Source organism: Bos javanicus, chromosome 19 (assembly GCF_032452875.1).
Source record: "Bos javanicus breed banteng chromosome 19, ARS-OSU_banteng_1.0, whole genome shotgun sequence".
Classification (NCBI taxonomy): domain Eukaryota; kingdom Metazoa; phylum Chordata; class Mammalia; order Artiodactyla; family Bovidae; genus Bos; species Bos javanicus.
The window spans coordinates 64,053,639-64,073,580 of record NC_083886.1 but is presented as its reverse complement, the minus strand read 5'-3'; the positions used below and the strand labels follow the sequence as shown (position 1 = coordinate 64,073,580).

Below are 19,942 nucleotides of genomic sequence, written 5' to 3'. Positions count from 1 at the left end.
ATGGCATCCGGTCCCATCACTTCATGGGAAATAGATGGGGAAACAGTGGAAACAGTGTGCGACTTTATTTTGGGGGGCTCCAAAATCACTGCAGATGGTGACTGCAGCCATGAAATTAAAAGACGCTTACTCCTTGGAAGGAAAGTTATGACCAACCTAGATAGAATGTTGAAAATCAGAGACATTACTTTGCCAACAAAGGTCCGTCTAGTCAAGGCTATGGTTTTTCCAGTGGTCATGTATGGATGTGAGAGTTGAACTGTGAAGAAGGCTGAGCACCAAAGAATTGATGGTTTTGAACTGTGGTGTTGGAGAAGACTCTTGAGAGTCCCTTGGACTGTAAGGAGATCCAACCAGTCCATTCTAAAAGGAGAGATCAGTCCTGGGTGTTCATTGGAAGGACTGATGCTAAAGCTGAAGCTCCAATACTTTGGCCACCTCATGGAAAGAGTTGACTCATTTGAAAAGACCCTGATGCTGGGAGGGATTGGGGACAGGAGGAGAAGGGGACGACAGAGGATGAGATGTCTGGATGGCATTACCGACTCAATGGACATGAGTTTGAGTGAACTCCAGGAGTTGGTGATGGACAGGGAGGCCTGACGTGCTCCGCTTTATGGGGTCGCAAAGAGTCGGACACAACTGAGTGACTGAACTGAACTAATGGTGCCAGAGAAGACTCCTGAGAGTCCCTTGGACTACAAGGAGATCAAACCAGTCAATCTTAAAGGAAATCAACCCTGAATATTCATTGGAAGGACTGATGCTGAAGCTAAAGCTCCAGTACTTTGGCCACCTGATGCAAAGAGCCGACTCGTTGGAAAAGACCATGATGCTAGGAAAGATTGAAGGCAGGAGGAGAAGGGGGCAGCAGAGAATGGGATGGTTTGATGGCATCACCAATGCAATGAATATGCACTTGGGCAAACTGCAGGAGATGGTGAGGAACAGGGAGGCGTGGCATGCTGCAGCCCATGGGGACATGCCTGGGCACCTGGACACAACCCCCAAGTGGAAGGCACTGCCAGAGTTTCACATTCTCGTTTGTTAGGCGACTTGAGAAGTTCTCGGCTTTGCATTGATACAAACACTTGCATCATCTTGAGCACAGTTACCCCTGTGCTTTGGGAAGCTGTGAATGTCATGTTCTTCTTGAAAACAGCTTTCTTCAGTATGGCTGCTGGTGGCGGTGGGGACCCATCTGTTCTCTTTTCTGCTTGAGCATCTGAAACCACTTTCGATGGGGAGCAGTCAGAGTTTCCATTTTATTCTGAGCATTCCTGAGCGTCAGCAGGCGTGCTGACACGGCCCTCCTCCCAGAGGCAGGATGAGAAGTGCAGAGAGAGGACAGAAAGCTGCAGCGACCTTGCTTCCAGCTGAGGAGGAAGCCTCTGGTCTCAGTCCTCCTTTGCGGGAGCGTCTTCATGGACTTCTACGTTCCTTCTCGCTGCCTCTGAGAGTGTCTGTCCAATGTGACCGTCAGGAGGCCTCCTCGGCAGAGACAGTTGTGACACTATTTCACACAATAGGTTTAATTTGAAACATGAGATCTTTAGGCTTTTGGATGTTTTTTTCAAGAACTAAGTTTGCAAAACTCGTACTTTTTAGCTTCTTGAGTTTCACCATAATCAAGATTGATTTTAGCAATGGGATGTGGTGAAATAAATGTGATCCTGATGAGGAATTAATACTAATACAATATAGCAATACTTTGTTTAATGTTTTATGGTCAACAAATGATTTTAAAACACATTCCCTTCATGTAGCCTCAGAAGAACTTTGTGTGGTTGTTTGTTCTTATCTGCAATTTCAAGGGAGAAGCTGAGACATTTCAAGGAGGGGAAGTAGTGTAGTGGCCCAGCTCAGCCCTCCTCTCGCCCCGGAGGAGCTGACTGAGGCGCTCACGCTCCAGGCCAGTCGGGGGCGGCGGGGCTGGAGACCAGCGCAACGCATGCGGCCCACAGGTGCCCTTTCAGCAAAAGGTGCATCTTGTGATTAAAGGAAAACGTGTCATCGGTGTGGGTTTCTCTCTCTCCCTCCCTGGAGGTAATCACGCCTTTCTTGTTAACATTTTATGCTTTTACCACATCTTTTAAAGGCTGTGTTACCTCCTTGAAATGATACCTGATTTTCATTAGGAGGAATTCTCTTCAAGGAGAATTGTCTGTCCCCTATGCAAATAGACTTTTGATAGTCGTAACCGAGTAATTTATCACACAGACCAGGATGCGTGTGAATCCCACTGCTGGAATCTCAGATTAGTCCCACATTCTGACTCCCACTGTTTGTGCTTTAACATAGAGCGTTGTAATCCCAAAAAAGATGTCACACACTTTTCTTTTTCTAACTTCTGCTTTTAAGGCTCTAAATTGTTTTAAGAAATGCTGAGATTGTATCCTGCAAAGTTTTATATGTCCTGTTTTCCTTGTGATTCATTTATAAGTATTATTAGTTCATGATCTTCAATATGATTTCTTTTTTTTTTTTTTTATGATTTCTTATTAGACAGAAATTACCTCATGGTGTGTTTTCCACTTCCAAAGAAATGCCCTTTATCCCCTCTCAGCAGGCAGAAATAGGAAACAGGGATGCATACACCCACACGCACGGATGTGTGTTTATTCACATACGTACACCAACACACATACCCACCCCTGCTTCTATATTTAGCTAAACATATAAGCGTCATGAATTCACACTGACTCCAGCTCCAGGGAGATGCTACAGGTTAGCCTCTCCTCATGCGCTCTTCCCTTCTCTGACAGAGAGAAACCTGACTTCCAATATCTGCAAAGTTGTTAGCTCAGCTTCCTGAATTCCAGGAGGTGGTTTTTGAATTGATAAACCATACTCTGGGAAAAAGAACCCTAAAGCCATGGTTTAATTCTTCTCTGAGTTCTCTTTGTCCTGAGTCTTGTGATCCGAGTATTGTCTTCAGAAGTTACCCTGGCTATTTCTTCTCTCTCCTCTGCGTGGTTATGTTATTAATAATCTGAAGTGTGACCAGGCTTTTTATGGTGGTGTTTCACCTTAGAATTTCCCTCCTCCATCCTGTTTTATTCTTTCCTTTTCAGTCAGTGGAACATGAGCATGGTTTTAAGAATCAGACCTGGACCGGAAGGCGTGATTGCAGAGCAGTGTCCCCAGCTCCGCTCTGCTCCCAGCCTCCCTGCAGACGGCCGGTCTCCTCAGCTTCTGGCCAAGCCTCTCTGTGTGTGTTTTGCACAAATGAGCTCTTAGGTGTTTATCTCATGATTTTCTCTTCATTTGTACAGTTTCCTTTTCCCTTTATTAGACACTGGAAGTCAGTCACTGCTCTTGCATCAGCACAGTGTACTGATGTGCAGATGAAGCTTAGTTTATGCAACTGCTGTCCTGCCTGTGGACCTGGAGGTCGTATCCAGTATTCGCAATGATGAATGGTGCTGAAAAGAATAACCGAGTAGATACGTATTTTTGTATTCTTTGAAATTTATATTGAGGGTAATTTTAGAAATGAGAATGCTGGGTGAAAAGACAGACTGCTGCTGCTGCTGGAGTCGTGTCCAACTCTGTGCGACCCCATAGACGGCAGCCCACCAGGCTCCTCTGTCCATAGGATTTTCCAAGCAAGAGTACTGGAGTGGGGTGCCATTGCCTTCTCCCGAAAAGACAAACACATTTGTAGTTTTGTTGAGTATTGCCAAAGTCCCCTTCATGAAGTTTGCACTGATTCAACGTCTACTGGCTGCATATTAGAGTGACTTTTGACTTAGTCTTCCAGGTAGAAAGTGTTGTTCTGTTTTAAATTTTTTGAAGTTCTGCTAGGTGATAAGCAGTTTCTCAATATTGTCTTAATTTGCTTTCTCTAAGTGAGAATAAACATATTTCCATATATTTAAGGGTGATTTTAAGTCTTACTGAGCTATAATTGAAACAGTAATTTCATGTAGTGTAGACTCATGTTTTGACATGTGTTCACTTGTGAAACTGCCAACCCAGAAAGGTGTGTGTGAGCACAGAATCACCCCCGCGTGTCCTCTCGCCGGTGTAATCTCTCCTGCCCGCGCTTCCGCCGCGCCACGTGCCGGCAGCCGCAAGCGTCCCTTCTGTCGCTGTCTCTGTACTTGAATTTCTAGAATTTTGAGTAAATGGAAGCGTGTTGTCTGTATACTTGCTGGTCCGCCTCTTGCCCTTGAGTTGATGGTGATGAGGGCTGTCCATGTTGTACTGCACATCAGCAGGCCTTTCTTTTATGCTTTAGACTAATATTCCATCACATTGATACACCGTGAGTTCTTCATCTGTGTATCTGCTGATGGACATTTACACTGTTTTCACTCTTGGGGCCATTACAGATAAAGCCTATGATAAAGGCTCTAAAGCCATAGATAAAGTCTGTGAACGTCAGCGTCCAGGTCCTCGTATAGACGTCTGCATTTTGTTCCCTTGGATAAAAACCCGTAAGTCACACGCCTGGATCACGTGCGAGGTGTACGCGCGCCTCTTGGAGAAACTGCCGTACTGTCTCCAAAGTGGTGGCGCTGTTTCACACCCACGGGCGTGTGTGAGGCCTCCAGGTCCTCCAGATTCCCGTCAAAGTGCAGTACGATCATGGTTTTGCTTCCGCGGTTCCAGCGGGTGTGTACAAGTAAGTTGTTGTGGCTTCAGTTTGCATTTCCCTAGAGACTCGTGTTGAAAACACTTTTCGTGTCTTTTTTGTTTTGTACTTTGGTGTCTGTTCAAATATTTAACCTATTTTTTAACTGGATTGATTATTTTCTTGTTATTGAGTTTTGAGAATCTTTTGTTCATATTGGATACAAGTCCTTTGACAGATGGTTTGCAAATATTTTCTCCCAATGTGCGGCTTTTCTTTTCATTCTTTTAATAGTTTCTGCCAAAGGACAGGTGTTTTTAATTTTAATGAAATTCAGTTTGTTTGTTTGTTCTTTTATGGATTGTGCTTTTAGTGTCATAGCTGAGAACTCCTTCCCTACCTCAAGACACAAAGGTTTTCTCCTATTTTCTTTTGAAAGTTTTATAGTTTTTAATCTTGTGTATGCTGGGAAGTATGAATTGAAATTTTTTCTCTTTATTTCATAAAACTGCCTTCTTTACCTTTAATACATATGCAATCTGTAGTGATCTTCATTCATAACCTTTCATTCATAATATTGTTAATTTGTATTATTTCTTTTTCCAGATCAGTCTGGCTATAGTTTTATCAATTTTATTAAGAGAGCCAGATTTTGTTACACTGATTTTTGTCTAATGTTTTCTGTTCCTATTTTATTGATTTCTGTTCTGATTATTTTTTTTCCCCTCCCACTTTATGTTTAATTTACTGTTCTTTTTCTAATTCATTAAGGTGAAAGTGGATGCCGTTGATTTGAAATCTGTATGTTTAAATTTTTTCTATGTAAGTATTTAATTTTATAAAACTTACCTCAAGTTCTTTGTTGATTGTTTAGTTGCTCAGTCGTGTCTGACTCTCTGCAACCATGTGGACTGCAGCACACCAGGCTTCCCTGTCCTTCATCATCTCGTGGAGCTTGCTCAAACTCATGTCCATTGAGTCACTGATGCCATCCAACCATCTCGTTATCTGGCATCCCCTTCTCCTGCCTTCAATCTTTCCCAGCATCAGGGTCTTTTCCAATAAGTCAGCTGTTTGCATCAGGTGGCCTGAGGATTGAACTTCAGCTTCAGCATCAGTCCCTAGAAACATCTTTTTAATTTTGATATGTTTTATGTTCGTTTTCATTAAGTTCAAAATATTTTCTAACTTCTCATTTTATTTCTTTTTTTGACCCATACATTTGTATATTTAGTTTTCAATTATTTGGGGGGTTCATAGAAATCTTTCTTATATAGGTTTTACATTTAATTCCACTGTGATCAGAGAGTATGCATTGCATGACTTGAATCCTTTTAAAATGTTTGAGAATTGTTTTATGTTCCCAAATAAGTCTATTTTTGCTAAGTATTCTACTCTTGAAAGTGACATATTTCTGCTGTGGTTGGATGGAATGTTCCGTAAGTGTCAGTTAGGTCATGTTAGATCTGTAAGGTTTTAATTTTAGCTAAATTTGAAAAGGGTTTGGCCATCATTTCTTCAAACATTTTCCCATGCCAGCTCTCTCTGGTGTCTCCTTCAGAGGCTCTCGGTGCTCGTGCATTGGGTTACTCGTGCTCTCCTTCCTTTTTGTTGTTCTGGTTTCCTTTCTGTGCTTTGTTTTGGTTGGTTTCCACGTTCACTCATCTTCTCTTCAGCAGCGTATAATCTGCCTTTAGTCTCATCCATTATATTTTTCAAACACTGTAGTTTTTCTGTAAAGCTACAGAGACTCTCCCTCTAGAATCGAGGCAACTGTCTCTCTAGAATCGCGGCGATTCTCTCTGTAGAATCGTGGCGAGTGGAGGTAGTTCTCGGCGTCATCACAACCCCTTTCTCTGTTCTCTGTGTGTCTTCTCGGCTCCGGTTCTCTTCTAGGAATTAGCAATCTTTCTTTCCCTTTCACAGCTTCTCCACTTGTCCTTTATTCTGGAACGTCCTTATCCTGGATTCTCCAGTCCTCTCACCCATCAGTTGACTTGACATCACTGTCTTATATCCTAATTCCTAGGGAAGGTTTATTTTTCCCTGTTATACAAACCCTTAATATCCTGTATTTCTCCTTTGTTCATTTCATTGAATGTTTGCCGAGAGCAGTGTATCAATTCACAGTCTTGCGCCTGCTAGACTGGAAGCTCCCGTAGCCCAGGAGTTGGTGTGACTCACCCAGTGGTGACTCCTCAGCCTCTGTGCAGGACCCTGCCCGGAATGGGCGTTAACACATCAGTGGTGCATGAGCGGGCGGGCACTGCGTGGTGGCGGGCGAGCAGGTGACCGCACTGACCGCGCACATGGGGGACCGGCACTGGGGTCCTTGGAGAAGCCTGGTGTGACGGGGAAGAGGTGGTCAGGGAGGCCGGCCGGACGGTCATGCATAGGTGGGTGCTTAAACCTAGCACAAACCCAGGTGACATGCTTTTATGCCATCAATAGAGAGTTTATAATCAGTAAAAATAGTTCTGCACGTTGCTTTATCTCCAAGAAGACCTTAATCCTGGCTTTAGAAATTGTGTGCCCCTGCCTGTCATCTTCCTCGAGAAAGAAAAATCTGATGGAGGTTTACTTTTTTCATGGAAAGTATGATGGTAAGGAGGAAAAGATAATTTATAAATATGAAATGCAAATATATATTTTACAAATACATGTTCAATTTATATACATACAGTTAACATATAATATGTATGCAAAGAACCTGCCTGCCAGTGCAGGAGACACAGGTTTGTTCCCTGGGTTGGAGAGATGCCCTGGAGAAGGAAATGGCAACCTAGTCCAGTGTTCTTGCCTGGAGAATCCCCATGGACAGAGGAGCCTGGCGGGCTACAGCCCACGGGGTCGCAGAGAGTCAGCGACTTAGTGACTAAGCAACAGCAACGTGTACATACACACACACACACACACACACACACCCACACACCCCTATATACAATACCTCTTAAACATCCTTAGTGGTGACCTTACCAAAGCGCTGTGCCCTTTATAAAGCTTTACTGTTTTACTCCAAGCACAGTGAGCTCCTCTGGCCTTTGTTCGGAGTGTTGCATTCGTATCTTTGTGCAGGTTTATCACACTGAGAACAACATAGAGCATCTTTCTTCCCATTTTGGAAGCAGGGACAGTGTCTTGATTATTTCTGTATTTCTAGCACCAAGCTCACATCTCAGCATACAGTGTTAAGTAAATGCTTGATGGACATTTTAGTTTTCAAATGTTGTAAAAGTTATTTGTTATACAAATATTAATGTTATAAAAGATAAATTATATTAAGGGCTTAGTTAATTAATGTTGAACAGTGATTTAGTTAAATATATGTGTTATACACACACAAACACACACACACACACACACACAGATTTAAAGTAATAGAACAACTTTGAAGTCAGGTGGGCTGTTTTAACTTCTTATTTTGCCATTTAGTATATAAACTTGGGTAAACACTTAACTCTTCTAAATTTCATTGTTTTATTTTGTGAAAAAATAATTTTTTATAGTTATATAATGAAATGAAATAATGTATGAACTGCTCTAAATGTAATGAGTATAGAAATCACTCAATGTTCACTCTTTCCTCATTTGCAAAACCATTAAAAATTATGGTTACATTATAAAATGTTATAGTCTGTAGCAACATCATTCAGTAAAGTACTAGAAAATATCTACTGTGGCTTTGAAATACATTTCACATAATTTAGAAATCATTTATGATAAGCAGAAAATTTTCTCTCAGTGATAAATGTTACATTTATATTTGGTAAATAAAGAGAAATTTGCCTACTTAAAATTTCGTGTGCTTGTGCACAGTGATGAATGTAAGTGAGAATATTTTCCAGCTACTTTGAAATACTGAACTGCCCAGGGACAAGGCATGGATGGTGTTTTGAAGGAAATAAATATTCCAGCCTCACATTTCAGCCTTTCTTCTTTATTCCTTTGATCTGGCTTTGGTTTACTTATCATTCTGCTTGAATGACTTCACACCGCCTTTCTCTCCACAGTAACAAGAAGTGGTCCTGCACCTACTTCACGGTGTTTAGACTTTGTCATTTCATAGGAGGAACATGTGTTTCCTCGTTATTTACTGATAAATTACTGCCCATAAAGTAGGATGGATCGATGGGCACGCATGTAGCTTTGCATATATCATACATAATTTATATGTAGAACTTTTAATCAGTACTTCGTTACATATAGGAAACATGAAAGGAGGCAACATTAGATTTGAGATTTATTTGAAGTTTAAAGTGAAAGTTGAAAGATTTTAGAGGGATTTTTCTTCACTGTACACTAAAGCTGTTCTATTTTTAAGGATCATTTTCCCAGAGTTTTCTTATTTCACCATAAAAATTTCAGTCGTTTTTTTATTTGCCGAGGTGTGAGTGTCCATCTCTTGCGACCCTAAGGACTGTAGCCCACCAGGCTTCTTTGTACCTAGGATTTTCCAGGCAAGAATACTGGAGTGAGTTGCCATGCCTCCTCCAGGGGATCTTCCCAACCCAGGGATTGAACCCTGGTCTCCTGCACCTCCTGCATTGGCCACTGCGCCACCTGGGAAGCTAATAGTTTATATGAAATGCTATAGTAGCAGTATATAAAAAGTGCTAACAAGGATGAAAGTAAGAAGCAGCTAGCAATTCTATCTGAAGAGTTAACAGCTGAGCCCCTAAAGAATGACTAGTAATCTGCCAGTCAGTCAAAACAACCAAGAAGAGATGGCCAGGTAGGCTCCTGTAAAACTGATCCTCCCCCAGGTATAAACTCTGTTCAGACCTAACCTTCAGACCCAGAGGGTGAATATGCAGAAGGAGACACGGGAGGCAAGGCACACCTAGAAGAAGGGAACGTGGACTTCCCGTTTTTACAGCAATGACCAGTTTTGATGCCACGTGAGACAGCTAGAACTCGGGTACATACTTGCCATCTTGGTGCTTGAAGAGCCAGATGAAAGGATGGGCAGTTGTAGCCACTGGCAAAGTAAGATGGAGACACCAAGAAACAAAGGAGCCTACTTCCCTGGTGCATATGTCTGCCCGACCCTCAAGACTCCAAAGCCCAAGTCAGGCTAACAGAGTGGATTTATAGATGAGCTTCTGCTCCTTACATGGGAGACAAGGTTTGTAGTTTGAATTCAGCCAAGTTAACTGCCTGCTATAAACAAGTAATGAAAATGATCATTCAGTACTACTCAGAGGAAAGAATAGAATCCAGACTGTCCGCTCTGTGTCACTCATAAAGATAGAAGCTAAAATGACTCGACACACAAAGAATCAGGATAACACGTGACCTAATTACTTTTAATTAGGATAACATGACCTTTTTATCCTCAACAGAAAATGTAAGCAACGGAGACTACCTCAGGATAAATTAGATACTAGAATCAGTGGATCAAAATTTAAACTAGCTATGCACAGGAACTTCAAGAAAAATTGGTAGTAATGAATGAAAATCTGAGAACTTTCAACAGGAAAACAGTGGAAAATACAACATTTGAGGTTTAAAACATAGCCTGAATATAACACCAGAATGAAGATTAAAAAAAGAACGTGAAGATAAGTTAATAGAAATAAGTCAATCTGAGGACAATGAGAAAACTTATTGAAAAAAATACAGCTGCAGATACTTGCAGGGTAATACCGATGTATAAAATATATTTCATTTGAGTCACAGAAGCAGAGGGAAGAGAGTAATAGAACAGAAAAATATTTGAAAAAGTCATGGCTCCAAATTTTCCAGTTTCATGGAAGACAAAGTTATGCTAATTGAAGCAGCTCAGTAACATCCAGGCACGGTAAATGGGAAACAAAACAAAACAATAACGCTTGTTCCTCGATGTCTTTTGAGCACAGCTGTCCTGGAAGTGGGTGATGGCTCCTCGTGGGGACGTTCATTTGCAGTTCCTTTTTTTTTTTTTTAAGATACTGAGAGTCTGCTCATGCATTTTTTGGCTAATTATACATCTTCTTTGGAGAAATAACCTATGAGGATTCTTCACCTATTTTTATTCACTTGTTACTTTATATTATTTTTTACTGAAGTGTGTTGCGTTAGCTTCTGGTGTAGAGCAAAGTGATTGTTACAAATACAGACATGCGAGTCCTCCAACTTTGTTCTTTTTCAAAATAGTTTTGCCTATTCTGAGTCCTTTGTATTTCCATATGAATCTTAGGATCAACTTATTAATTTCAGCAAAACGTCATCTGGGATTCTGACAGTGGTTGGGTTGAATCTGTAGATCAGTTTGAGGAGTATTGTCAGCTTTTCAATATTAAGACCACTGTTAATTTCCATTTCACTGGTGTTCGTGTCTAACCCTTGAAGTGTCAAATGTTTAGATGTGTCCACAGCATTTATCATTTTTAACAAGAATTTAGCAGAGACCATTGGTCTTAGTCACACAAAGAAGAGGCAAAAGAAGTCTATTTATTGCTCATGGTTAGCGAAAGGTATTATTTTGAGTGCCTTGAAAGTCATAGTTTCTGACTGACTCACTATCAGCAGCTTACGTGCCAATAGCAGCAGTGAGTATAGAGGATATAGCTGCTAGAAGTCTTGTTTTTCACCCTAGCTGGGGAGGGAGTGGAGACTCCGCTATGGTTTCCAGGCCTGTTGGAAGTGCTTTGTTCTGTTTTGTTTTCCTTGGGGCCTCCAGTAGAGAGGCCAGGCTGGCAGCAGATGAAGTCTGCTGTAATGTGAAGCCTGTGGATGTATGTTGGGTCTCTGCCATCATTATCAAAAGTGCTGGTGCAGAAATGTGCAAAGGGAAGATTTTCAAATTAAGGTTGGCCTGAACATATAAATGTTAGCTTTCAAAGCTCAAGAAATAGTAAATTGTAGTCCATTAGTCTCCTACATTTTATTGCTTGTTTGGAATAATCATGGTCTTCAGAACATCCTTTAATCTGAACTGGCTTGTGGTTGTATAAGAATGCAGCTTCTTTCTTCTTTATGCTTTATATACTCAGACGAGGAAAATTTACTGCATTTTATAAATAAATCAGAGTTAAAAAGGAAATTTTCTTCCCACCTTTTTATCTTCACGGAGGCACATCTTTAAGGCATTTGAGTGATGCGTTTACACTCAGCTCCACAGCTAGCTCCACCGAAAAAATAATCTTCAAAGTTGTTTTTTTTTTTGCTTCTTACAGGGCACATTATTTGGAATTATGGTAAAAGGAAATACTGGTCTTATATTATTGAGGAGCAGACCCTTCTCTTTTTCAAGTGCTGAAAAATTTCACTGCTATTTCATTACTTTGATGAAAATTAAAATGACACCTCATTAAAATGAATATCATCTTTTTATTTAAATAAGACATATTTTATGTTAAGACAGAAGATTTCAAAGTATGAATGGAGCTCAGTGTGTTTGCATGGTTTAACTGGGCAGAAATATTGACTTACTGAGTGGTGCCTTCTGTGGTGTTTAACTTCACCACTAAATTAGCTTTGTAGGTGATGCTGCTGCTGCTAAGTCCCTTCAGTCGTGTCCGACTCTGTGCGACCCCATAGACGGTAGCCCACCAGGCTCCCCCGTCCCTGGGATTCTCCAGGCAAGAACACTGCAGTGGGTTGCCATTTCCTTCTCCAATGCATGAAAGTGAAAAGTGAAAGTGAAGTCCCTCAGTCGTGTCCAACTCTTCGCAACCCCATGGACTGCAGCCCACCAGGCTCCTCCGTCCATGGGATTTTCCAGGCAAGAGTACTGGAGTGGGGTGCCATTGCCTTCTACAGCTTTGTAGGTGAGGTGGGACTAAAAATGAATTGAGAGGCTTCACTCATTTCCTTGTGTCCTCTATTTAATATTAAATGGAAAGCAATATTTTAATATAAAACAATATTTCCTATCTAAATATTTTTTAATATGTGAAAAGACATTTATTATTATTAATGTTACTATACAACAGTCTAGTCAAGGTTATGGTTTTTTCCAGTGGTCATGTATGGATGTGAGAGTTGGACTAATAAAGAAAGCTGAGCTCCGAAGAATTGATGCTTTTGAACTGTGGTGTTAGAGAAGACTCTTGAGAGTCCCTTGGACTGCAAGGAGATCCAAGTAGTCAATCCTAAGGGAAATCAGTCTTGAATATTCATTGGAAGGACCGAAGCTGAAAGCTGCAATACTTTGGCCACCTGATGTGGAGAGTTGACTCCTTGGAAAAGATCCTGATGCTGGGAAAGATTGAAGGCAGGAGAAGAAGGGGATGACAGAGGATGAGATGGTTGGATGGCATCACCAACTCAATGGACATGAGTTTGAGCAAGCTCTGGGAATTGGTGAAAGACAGAGAAGCCTGGAGTACTGCAGTCGATGGGATCGCAAACAGTCGGACACGACTGAGCAACTGAACTGAACACATTGGACGTCCCTGGTGGCTCAGTGGTGGAGAATCCACCTGCCAATGCAGGAGATGGGCAGGAAGCACAGGTCCAATTCCTGGGTTGGGGACGTCCCTTGGAGAGGAAATGGCAACCCACTCCAGTATTTTGGCCTGGGAAATCCCATGGACAGAGGAGCCTGGTATGCTACAGTCCACAGGTTCACAAAAGAGTCAGAAATGACTTAGTGACGAAACAAAAACAGCAACAAGTGACGTACCCGTGAATATGCCAGATTGCATTTTCTCAAGTGGCAAAGGGGATGCGGGATGACGTTCCTCTTTGATTCCTGGAAACCTCAGCGTCATCTGTCTTCTGGAGGGTTCAGTTTCTTACAACGTCTACCATTCTGTCCACGAGGATTCCGATGATGCTTAGTACTGAAGAACATTTCACCAAGTCGTTCTATCGTGGGTCCTGGCACTGAGTGTTCACTTCTTTCTTCTGATCTGGTTTTCAGCACAGCATCATGTGTTTCTTCATCATCATGCACAGGATCTGGCCGAGGGATGGGCTTCGTGTGTTTATGCGGAATGTCCACAGAAGGGTGTACTGCCCTCAGATCCATCAGACGTCAGGCTAGAAATGATCAGTCAGAAGCAGTGTGCCTTACTTCACTAGGTTATAGTTTAACAAATAGCATTTTTATTATGGTCTCAGTATATAACTGATCATGAATAAAACTTTGGACCTTGATTTTTGTAGTCAATTATAAAGTAAATGAACTAAATTTGGTAGTTAAAAATGAGATAAAATAGAGAAAATATTTGTCCTATTAAATTGAAACTATTTATAGTAACAGTAGCTCAAGTGAATTATTGAACAAAAAATGTAGAACAACTAACTTTCAGCATTTACAGAAAAAGTTGATATTTCAGCCATATATCATATATTTTTATAAAATGTGTTAAAATTTTCTCCTGGCTAATTAAAGGTGCATAATTTTAAGTTATATGGTTTATAAATTTTTCTGAGTTTTCAAAGTGAAGAAGAACTAAAGAGTCTCTTGATGAAGGTGAAAGAGGAGAGTGAAAAAGCTGGCCTAAAGCTCAACATTCAGAAAACTAAGATCATTGCATCTGGTCCCATCACTTCATGGCAAACAGATGGGGAAAATATGGGAATAGCATCATGTTTCATTTTCTTGGGCTTCAAAATCAATGTGGATAGTGACTGCAGCCACAAAATTAAAAGACACTTGCTCCTTGGAAGAATGGCTTAACAAACCTAGACAGCATATTAAAAAGCAAAGCATCACTTTACCAACAAAGTCCATACAGTCAAAACTATGGTTTTTCCAGTAGTCATATATGGATGTGAGAATTGGACCATATAGAGGCTGAGTGGCAAAGAATTGCTTTCAAACTGTGCTGCTGGACAAGACTCTTGAGAGTTCCTTGGACTGCAAGGAGATCAAACCAGTCCATCCTAAAGGAAATCAGTCCTGCATATTCCTTGAAAGGACTGATACTGAAGCTCCAATACCTTGGCCACCTGATGCAAAGAGCTGACTTATCAGAAAAGACCCTGATGCTGGGAAAGATTGAAGGCAGGAGGAGAAGGGGACAACAGAGGATGAGATGGTTGGATGGCATCACCGAGTCAACAACAAACAAAAGTTTTCAAACATTGTCCACTATACTTTCCTTTCTATTATGAAACACACTGAGCATGCAGATGTGACCCTTTGAAGACTTGTAGTCTGCTGAATGGTCCGCAAGTGTGGAGAGCATGGGATGAACTAGTCCGGGGGGCATGGCAGAGGAGAAGCTCCTGTGCATCCTGACCTCGTGACCTCCGAGGGACCCTCGTCGTCAGCTGCAGCCTCTGCCTCAGCACCCACCTCACAGTCCTCTGAATGGAGCCTCTGGGTGACCGCTCCCAGTCAGCCGGGCCCACGAGCCGCAGCAAAGTCCATCCAGCACTCGTGACAGCTCTCCGCCACAGTGGCCACCTGCTTCCAGGCCATGGGACCCAGTAGGGGTCCTTTTATGAGGCACTTCTCTCCTTCTGGGGACACGTTCTGAGCACAGGAAGTGGCATCAGGGACACCTGGAAAGCCCCAGAGAGCAGCAGCGCACGGGCTCCACGGGGGCGCCGGCACAAGTCCCGCTTGGCCCGCCAGTGCCGTGGGGCCTCGGGGACAGCCTCTCAGCCCCGGTCTCCAGTTCTGCAAAGGCAGGGGTATGGAAATGCCTTATAGAAGCTGGACATAAAGGAGAGAAGACGCGTTCAAATCGTTTACAGTGCCTGGCGCCCAGTCAGAGCTCAGCAGCGGCCAGTGTTAACACTCACACGTTTATACCCTGAAGTCTTACTTTATCTTCTGTCAGCATGCAGAGATGCCTCTTCGGTTGGTGGACCTTCCTGACTATTTGATTTTATTTCAAGGTACAAAGAAACGTAGTTACGGTTCTCTGAGGCGAGCCCACTGCGGGCAGGAGGTTGTCAGGCCGGCATGGCGCCCCCTGCCCATCACCCTGCAGGTCAGCGTCTGCCGGGTGTGCATGTTGGAGGCGGTCCTGTGGTACCTCGTGCTTTTTCAGTTGAGACGTTACCCACATACTGTAAGACTCACCCTTTCAAGGGGCACAGTTTAGCAGACTCTAGCATATCCACAAAGACGCGCGGCATCGCCACTCTCCAAGTCCAGTGCGCTTGTCACCCCCAGCGCCCGTGCGTGAGCAGCACTGCCCACCCCCGCCCCCCGGCCCGTGCTGACCACTGACCTGCTTTCCCTGTCTCTATGGGTTTGTCTTTTTGGATGTTCCTCATAGATAGAATCGTGTGCTACGTAAGCGTGTGCCCTTGAGTCTGGCTCCTGTAACGCGGCAGTGTTTTCGAGATTTGTCCGTGTGCAGGGGCGTCCACGCTGCATGCCTTTCTGAGGCTGAGTGCTGGCCCACTTTGTGGCTGGACCGCACCTCACTGCTCCGTCCGTCAGGTGATGGAGGGCCCTGGTGATAACAGTCTTGTTCTAGGGAAGTTGTTGGAAGCCGGTGTGTCCTTATCAGAACGCACATTATGTGCTTATATCCTTCTTTCCTGAGACAAGTTGTGTTACTGTCGTCTTTTGAAGAGAGGTTTTATAGCATTTGGATACTTCAGATAGAAGTCTGGTCTGTACTTGAGAGAGGATGAAAGCTTGTTCTTTGATCAAACCTGGTTCTTTGGTTGTGCGTTAACTCTGTGGCCCGTGTGGCCTTCCCAGGGAGAAGGAGGAGCAGCTGACCCGGGTGAGCGAGGGGCAGAGGCTGCAGGCGCAGCAGGCGGACGCCGCGCTGGAGGAGTTCAAGCGGCAGGTGGAGCTGAACTCGGAGAAGGTCTACGCGGAGATGAAGGAGCAGGTGAGAGGCTGCCTCTGGGGCGGAGACGTGCAGGTCTCCTGTGGGAAGCAGCGTGTTTACCAGCTCAGAAGGCTCTGCCAGAGTTACGCCACCCTGTCAGGGTCGGGGCTTCAGGTGAGGGCCGGGGTAGACACCCCCCACCTGCAGAGCCCCGGAAGGACGGGCAGCTCCTCTTGGCCAAGACAAGAGCCCTGGAGGAGGGCCCAGCCGGCTGCCCTCCCCACGGGGTGGCCTTCCTGGGCCATGGGAGGAACTCTGCTCAGCTGCTCCTGGTGGTGGGGAGTGGGCAGAGCCTGGTGAGAGGGGCTGAGGGCCCTCCTCCCCCTCAGTGCCCTGATTCCTCTGGAAAGCAGTGCCAGAAACCATTCAAAGTCCTGTCCGTGGACGCAGCTGTGGCCAGACTGGGCCAGGCTTTGGGACACGGGGCAGCGTACAGATAAAACCCATGACCGGTCATTGTCTCCAGAGCGAGGCCTCAAGTTACCCTCCTCTGTGTCTGTTCATGTGCCATAGGTGGTGTTGCATTGGTCAGTTATGGCAAATTATTTTTAAGTGGCATTTCAGGAGGACAGAGGCTATCCCCGGTTCTTATGTAAGTGGTATGTTTTATAGTTCTGAGAAAAAATTTAAAAATTTATAGAAGAATAAAGGAAAGAGATGCCTAGATACGCATCATGAAGAATCAACAATTGTCCACGCCAGTTACTTAAATAAAACGTTACAGGTGTAGTTTCGTTTTGCTTTGCATTTCCAGTCTAATCACGTTATTCTCCCGTCTCTCTCCTGGTCTTTCAGGAGCGCTCACACTATAATTAGTGCGGTGTGTGCCATTTCAGTGTGTCTGTACTTTCACGCGCACGCGTAGTGTCTGTAAGCGTCACATGCGTGTACATGTATACATATATGTGTGATTTCTGTGCCTCCATTTTTGAAAAGTTAAAGACTACAGATTTTATGTCTCAGTCTTGTTTGCACTTTTACACTGAATTTTGTATAGCTGTGGCCTGTTGATTTAGTGCAATGCTTTTAACATCGTATGTGTTTTATCATATGAATATACCATATTTTATTTATCAGCTCCACTATTCAAGAGCATTTAGTTGATTTCCAGGCTTTCTTAATTATTAAGAGCATTACAATACTTGTTTGTGATTTCATTTTCAGCTGCAGTTTTCTTCCTCAGGAGGCCCGAGCACTCACAGGTGGTAGAAACTTCCCTGTGGAAGGTCATGGGCAGAGCCTGTGGGGTTTACAAAACTGGAACTGTGCTTCCTTATTATTTCCTTGATTTGGATTGTGTGGACCTGGGTCCTGAGAGCAAGGTTTGAGACCCGCACTCACTGCCTTGGGTGAAAGCCAGACTCCTGGTAGAGTTTGCAGCTGGAAGGAGGGCCGTTCGGTGCCCACTCCTGGACGTGCGTCTCTTCCCAGCTCCCTGCTGTGATCAGAGGCCAGGCCTGGAGGAGGCATATCTGCTCAGATGTGCAGTGGAGCTCACAGGGAACTCTTTGATCAGCTTAACGTTTAAAGGAATACAGACAATATTGAAGGAGGGGGCCCCTGGCAAGAAGTTTTGAGTATGCCCTGAAGAAGGCTAAAAAAGGGGCTTTTGAAAGTGCCAAGGCTGACAGTACAACTTTCCCATAAAAGCTGAAACTACGGCAGGCACCTTTGGCTCAATAAATACACTTTTGGGGGTTGGTGATGCAGTATTAACAAACTGCCCAATAATGGGTCAGGAGAAAAACAGCAAACAATATGGGACTGGTGGAAACATTTTATAGAACAAAAAAAAGGTGTTTGTATCCAGCAGTCACAGAATAAAAGCACAGTTTTGAAAACAGTCTACTGTAGAATTCAGGGGGGGAGAAACAACCTCAGAGTAGTAGTACCTTTAATGAGAACACATGACCTGTATGAAAGAGGCACATACATCAAGTACAATTAATGCAATTAAAGCTACATACCGTTTGCAAAAGTACTGAACGTCAAGAATAAAATGGAAATCCAATAAGTTTCTAGGCAGAATGAAACTGGAAAAGAAATCGGAGAAATAATGGAGTTTTGAAGGAGAAAGGCTGTGACCCGATTTTATACATAACCAAGGAGCTTCTCACTTCCAAAATCAACAGAAAAACATTTTATTAGTGAGAGTTCACATAATGTATACTGATTGTTTCTTTTCTGGAAAAAAATTATATCAATTCAGAGATGCAGCAGAAGACCCCAGCATGCAGGGAAACCATCATAGTAAAGGCTGAGCCGAGAACAGTGCAATCCAACAAAATAAAAGCAAAATCAACTGATCGTCACACCTGTAGTCGTGAGATAGAATGCTGATCTCGCCGCAGAAGGTGTCTAGAATAGAAAATGCAAATTCAATAACAATAGATAATCTGAATCCTCAGGTCGCATTAGTAAAGTTCACAAAGCCTGGATCGGGTTGCGGGGAGCCCAGGGGCCAGCACTCTGCCCTAGAAGATGAGACTCAGAGGTTCATCGCGAGGTGAGGGCTGTAGGCTGAAACGCTCTTTAGATGCGGTAAACAGGCATTAACAAAGTTAACAACATGCTGTGCTATGCTACGCTACGCTAAGTCACTTCAGTCGTGTCCAACTCTGTGCGACCCCATAGACGGAAGCCCACCAGGCTCCCCCGTCCCTGGGATTCTCCAGGCAAGAACACTGGAGTGGGTTGCCATTGCCTTCTCCAATGCATGAAAGTGAAAAGTGAAAGTGAAGTCGCTTAGTCGTGTCCGACTCCTAGCGAGCCCATGGACTGCAGCCCACCAGGCTCCTCCGTCCATGGGATTTTCCAGGCAAGAGTACTGGAGTGGGGTGCCATTGCCTTCTCCAAACAAGATGCTACATCCTTATAAAAATCTAGAGAAGATAAAAGCAAAACTTGAGATATTGCCAAAGGAATAGAGGTAGAAACAGAACAAAATGTCCAAAATAAGACAGAGTATGTAACTGTAGGAATAAACAGTGATAGGTTAAATTTCTTTAATAAGAAAGGTATTGATTAGCTGACTTAAGTGAGTATATGCTATTTATAAAAGGCACAACTAAAAGCAACACAAAAGTTATATATAGAAAATATGTTTTATCACTTGTATTCAGAATAAAAGAAAATGTAATACTGTCATATAAATTAACATCAACACAAGTCAATAAACTGGACAAAGGAATATATTTTTGCTTGAGAAAGACAAGAGTCCTTATGAAAAGGTATAAGGAATACAGGAAAAAATTGACATAGTCATGGGGTGCTTTAATAAATTTTTCTCCATTCTTGACTGCTCAGGGGGGCAAAACCTAAACAAATAGGAGATCTCAATAGCAGTTTATAAAACTGCCATATTTCTACTTCCCACTCTTTAAATACAACATATTAAATTCTTACTCCAATGGAGCAGTTACAGAACTCAGTAAAACAATAAATTTCTGAAACTCAGCAGGACATATTTTTACCACAATGCTTATTAGTAAAACCAGAAATTAAATTTCAATCAAAATTGCTGCATTCACCAAAAACTTTTGTTTTTTGAAAAACACCATTGAAAAAAAAAGAGGAAGTTAAGGCAAACCAGAGAATGGGAAAATAAAGGATTCACAAATATTTCCAA

General features: G+C 42.9%; 1 protein-coding gene across 7 annotated transcripts in view; it reads left to right on the top strand.

Annotated features, from left to right (window-relative positions):
• The window catches only part of CEP112 (centrosomal protein 112), a 330,761-nt gene that overhangs the window by 113,473 nt on the left and 197,346 nt on the right, over positions 1–19,942 (top strand). For all 7 annotated transcript variants that reach the window (XM_061393053.1, XM_061393051.1, XM_061393050.1 and 4 more), the window contains one exon: positions 16,179–16,314. In XM_061393053.1, coding sequence (XP_061249037.1) covers positions 16,179–16,314 — 136 coding nt within the window. The remainder of the gene's footprint in view (positions 1–16,178; positions 16,315–19,942) is intronic.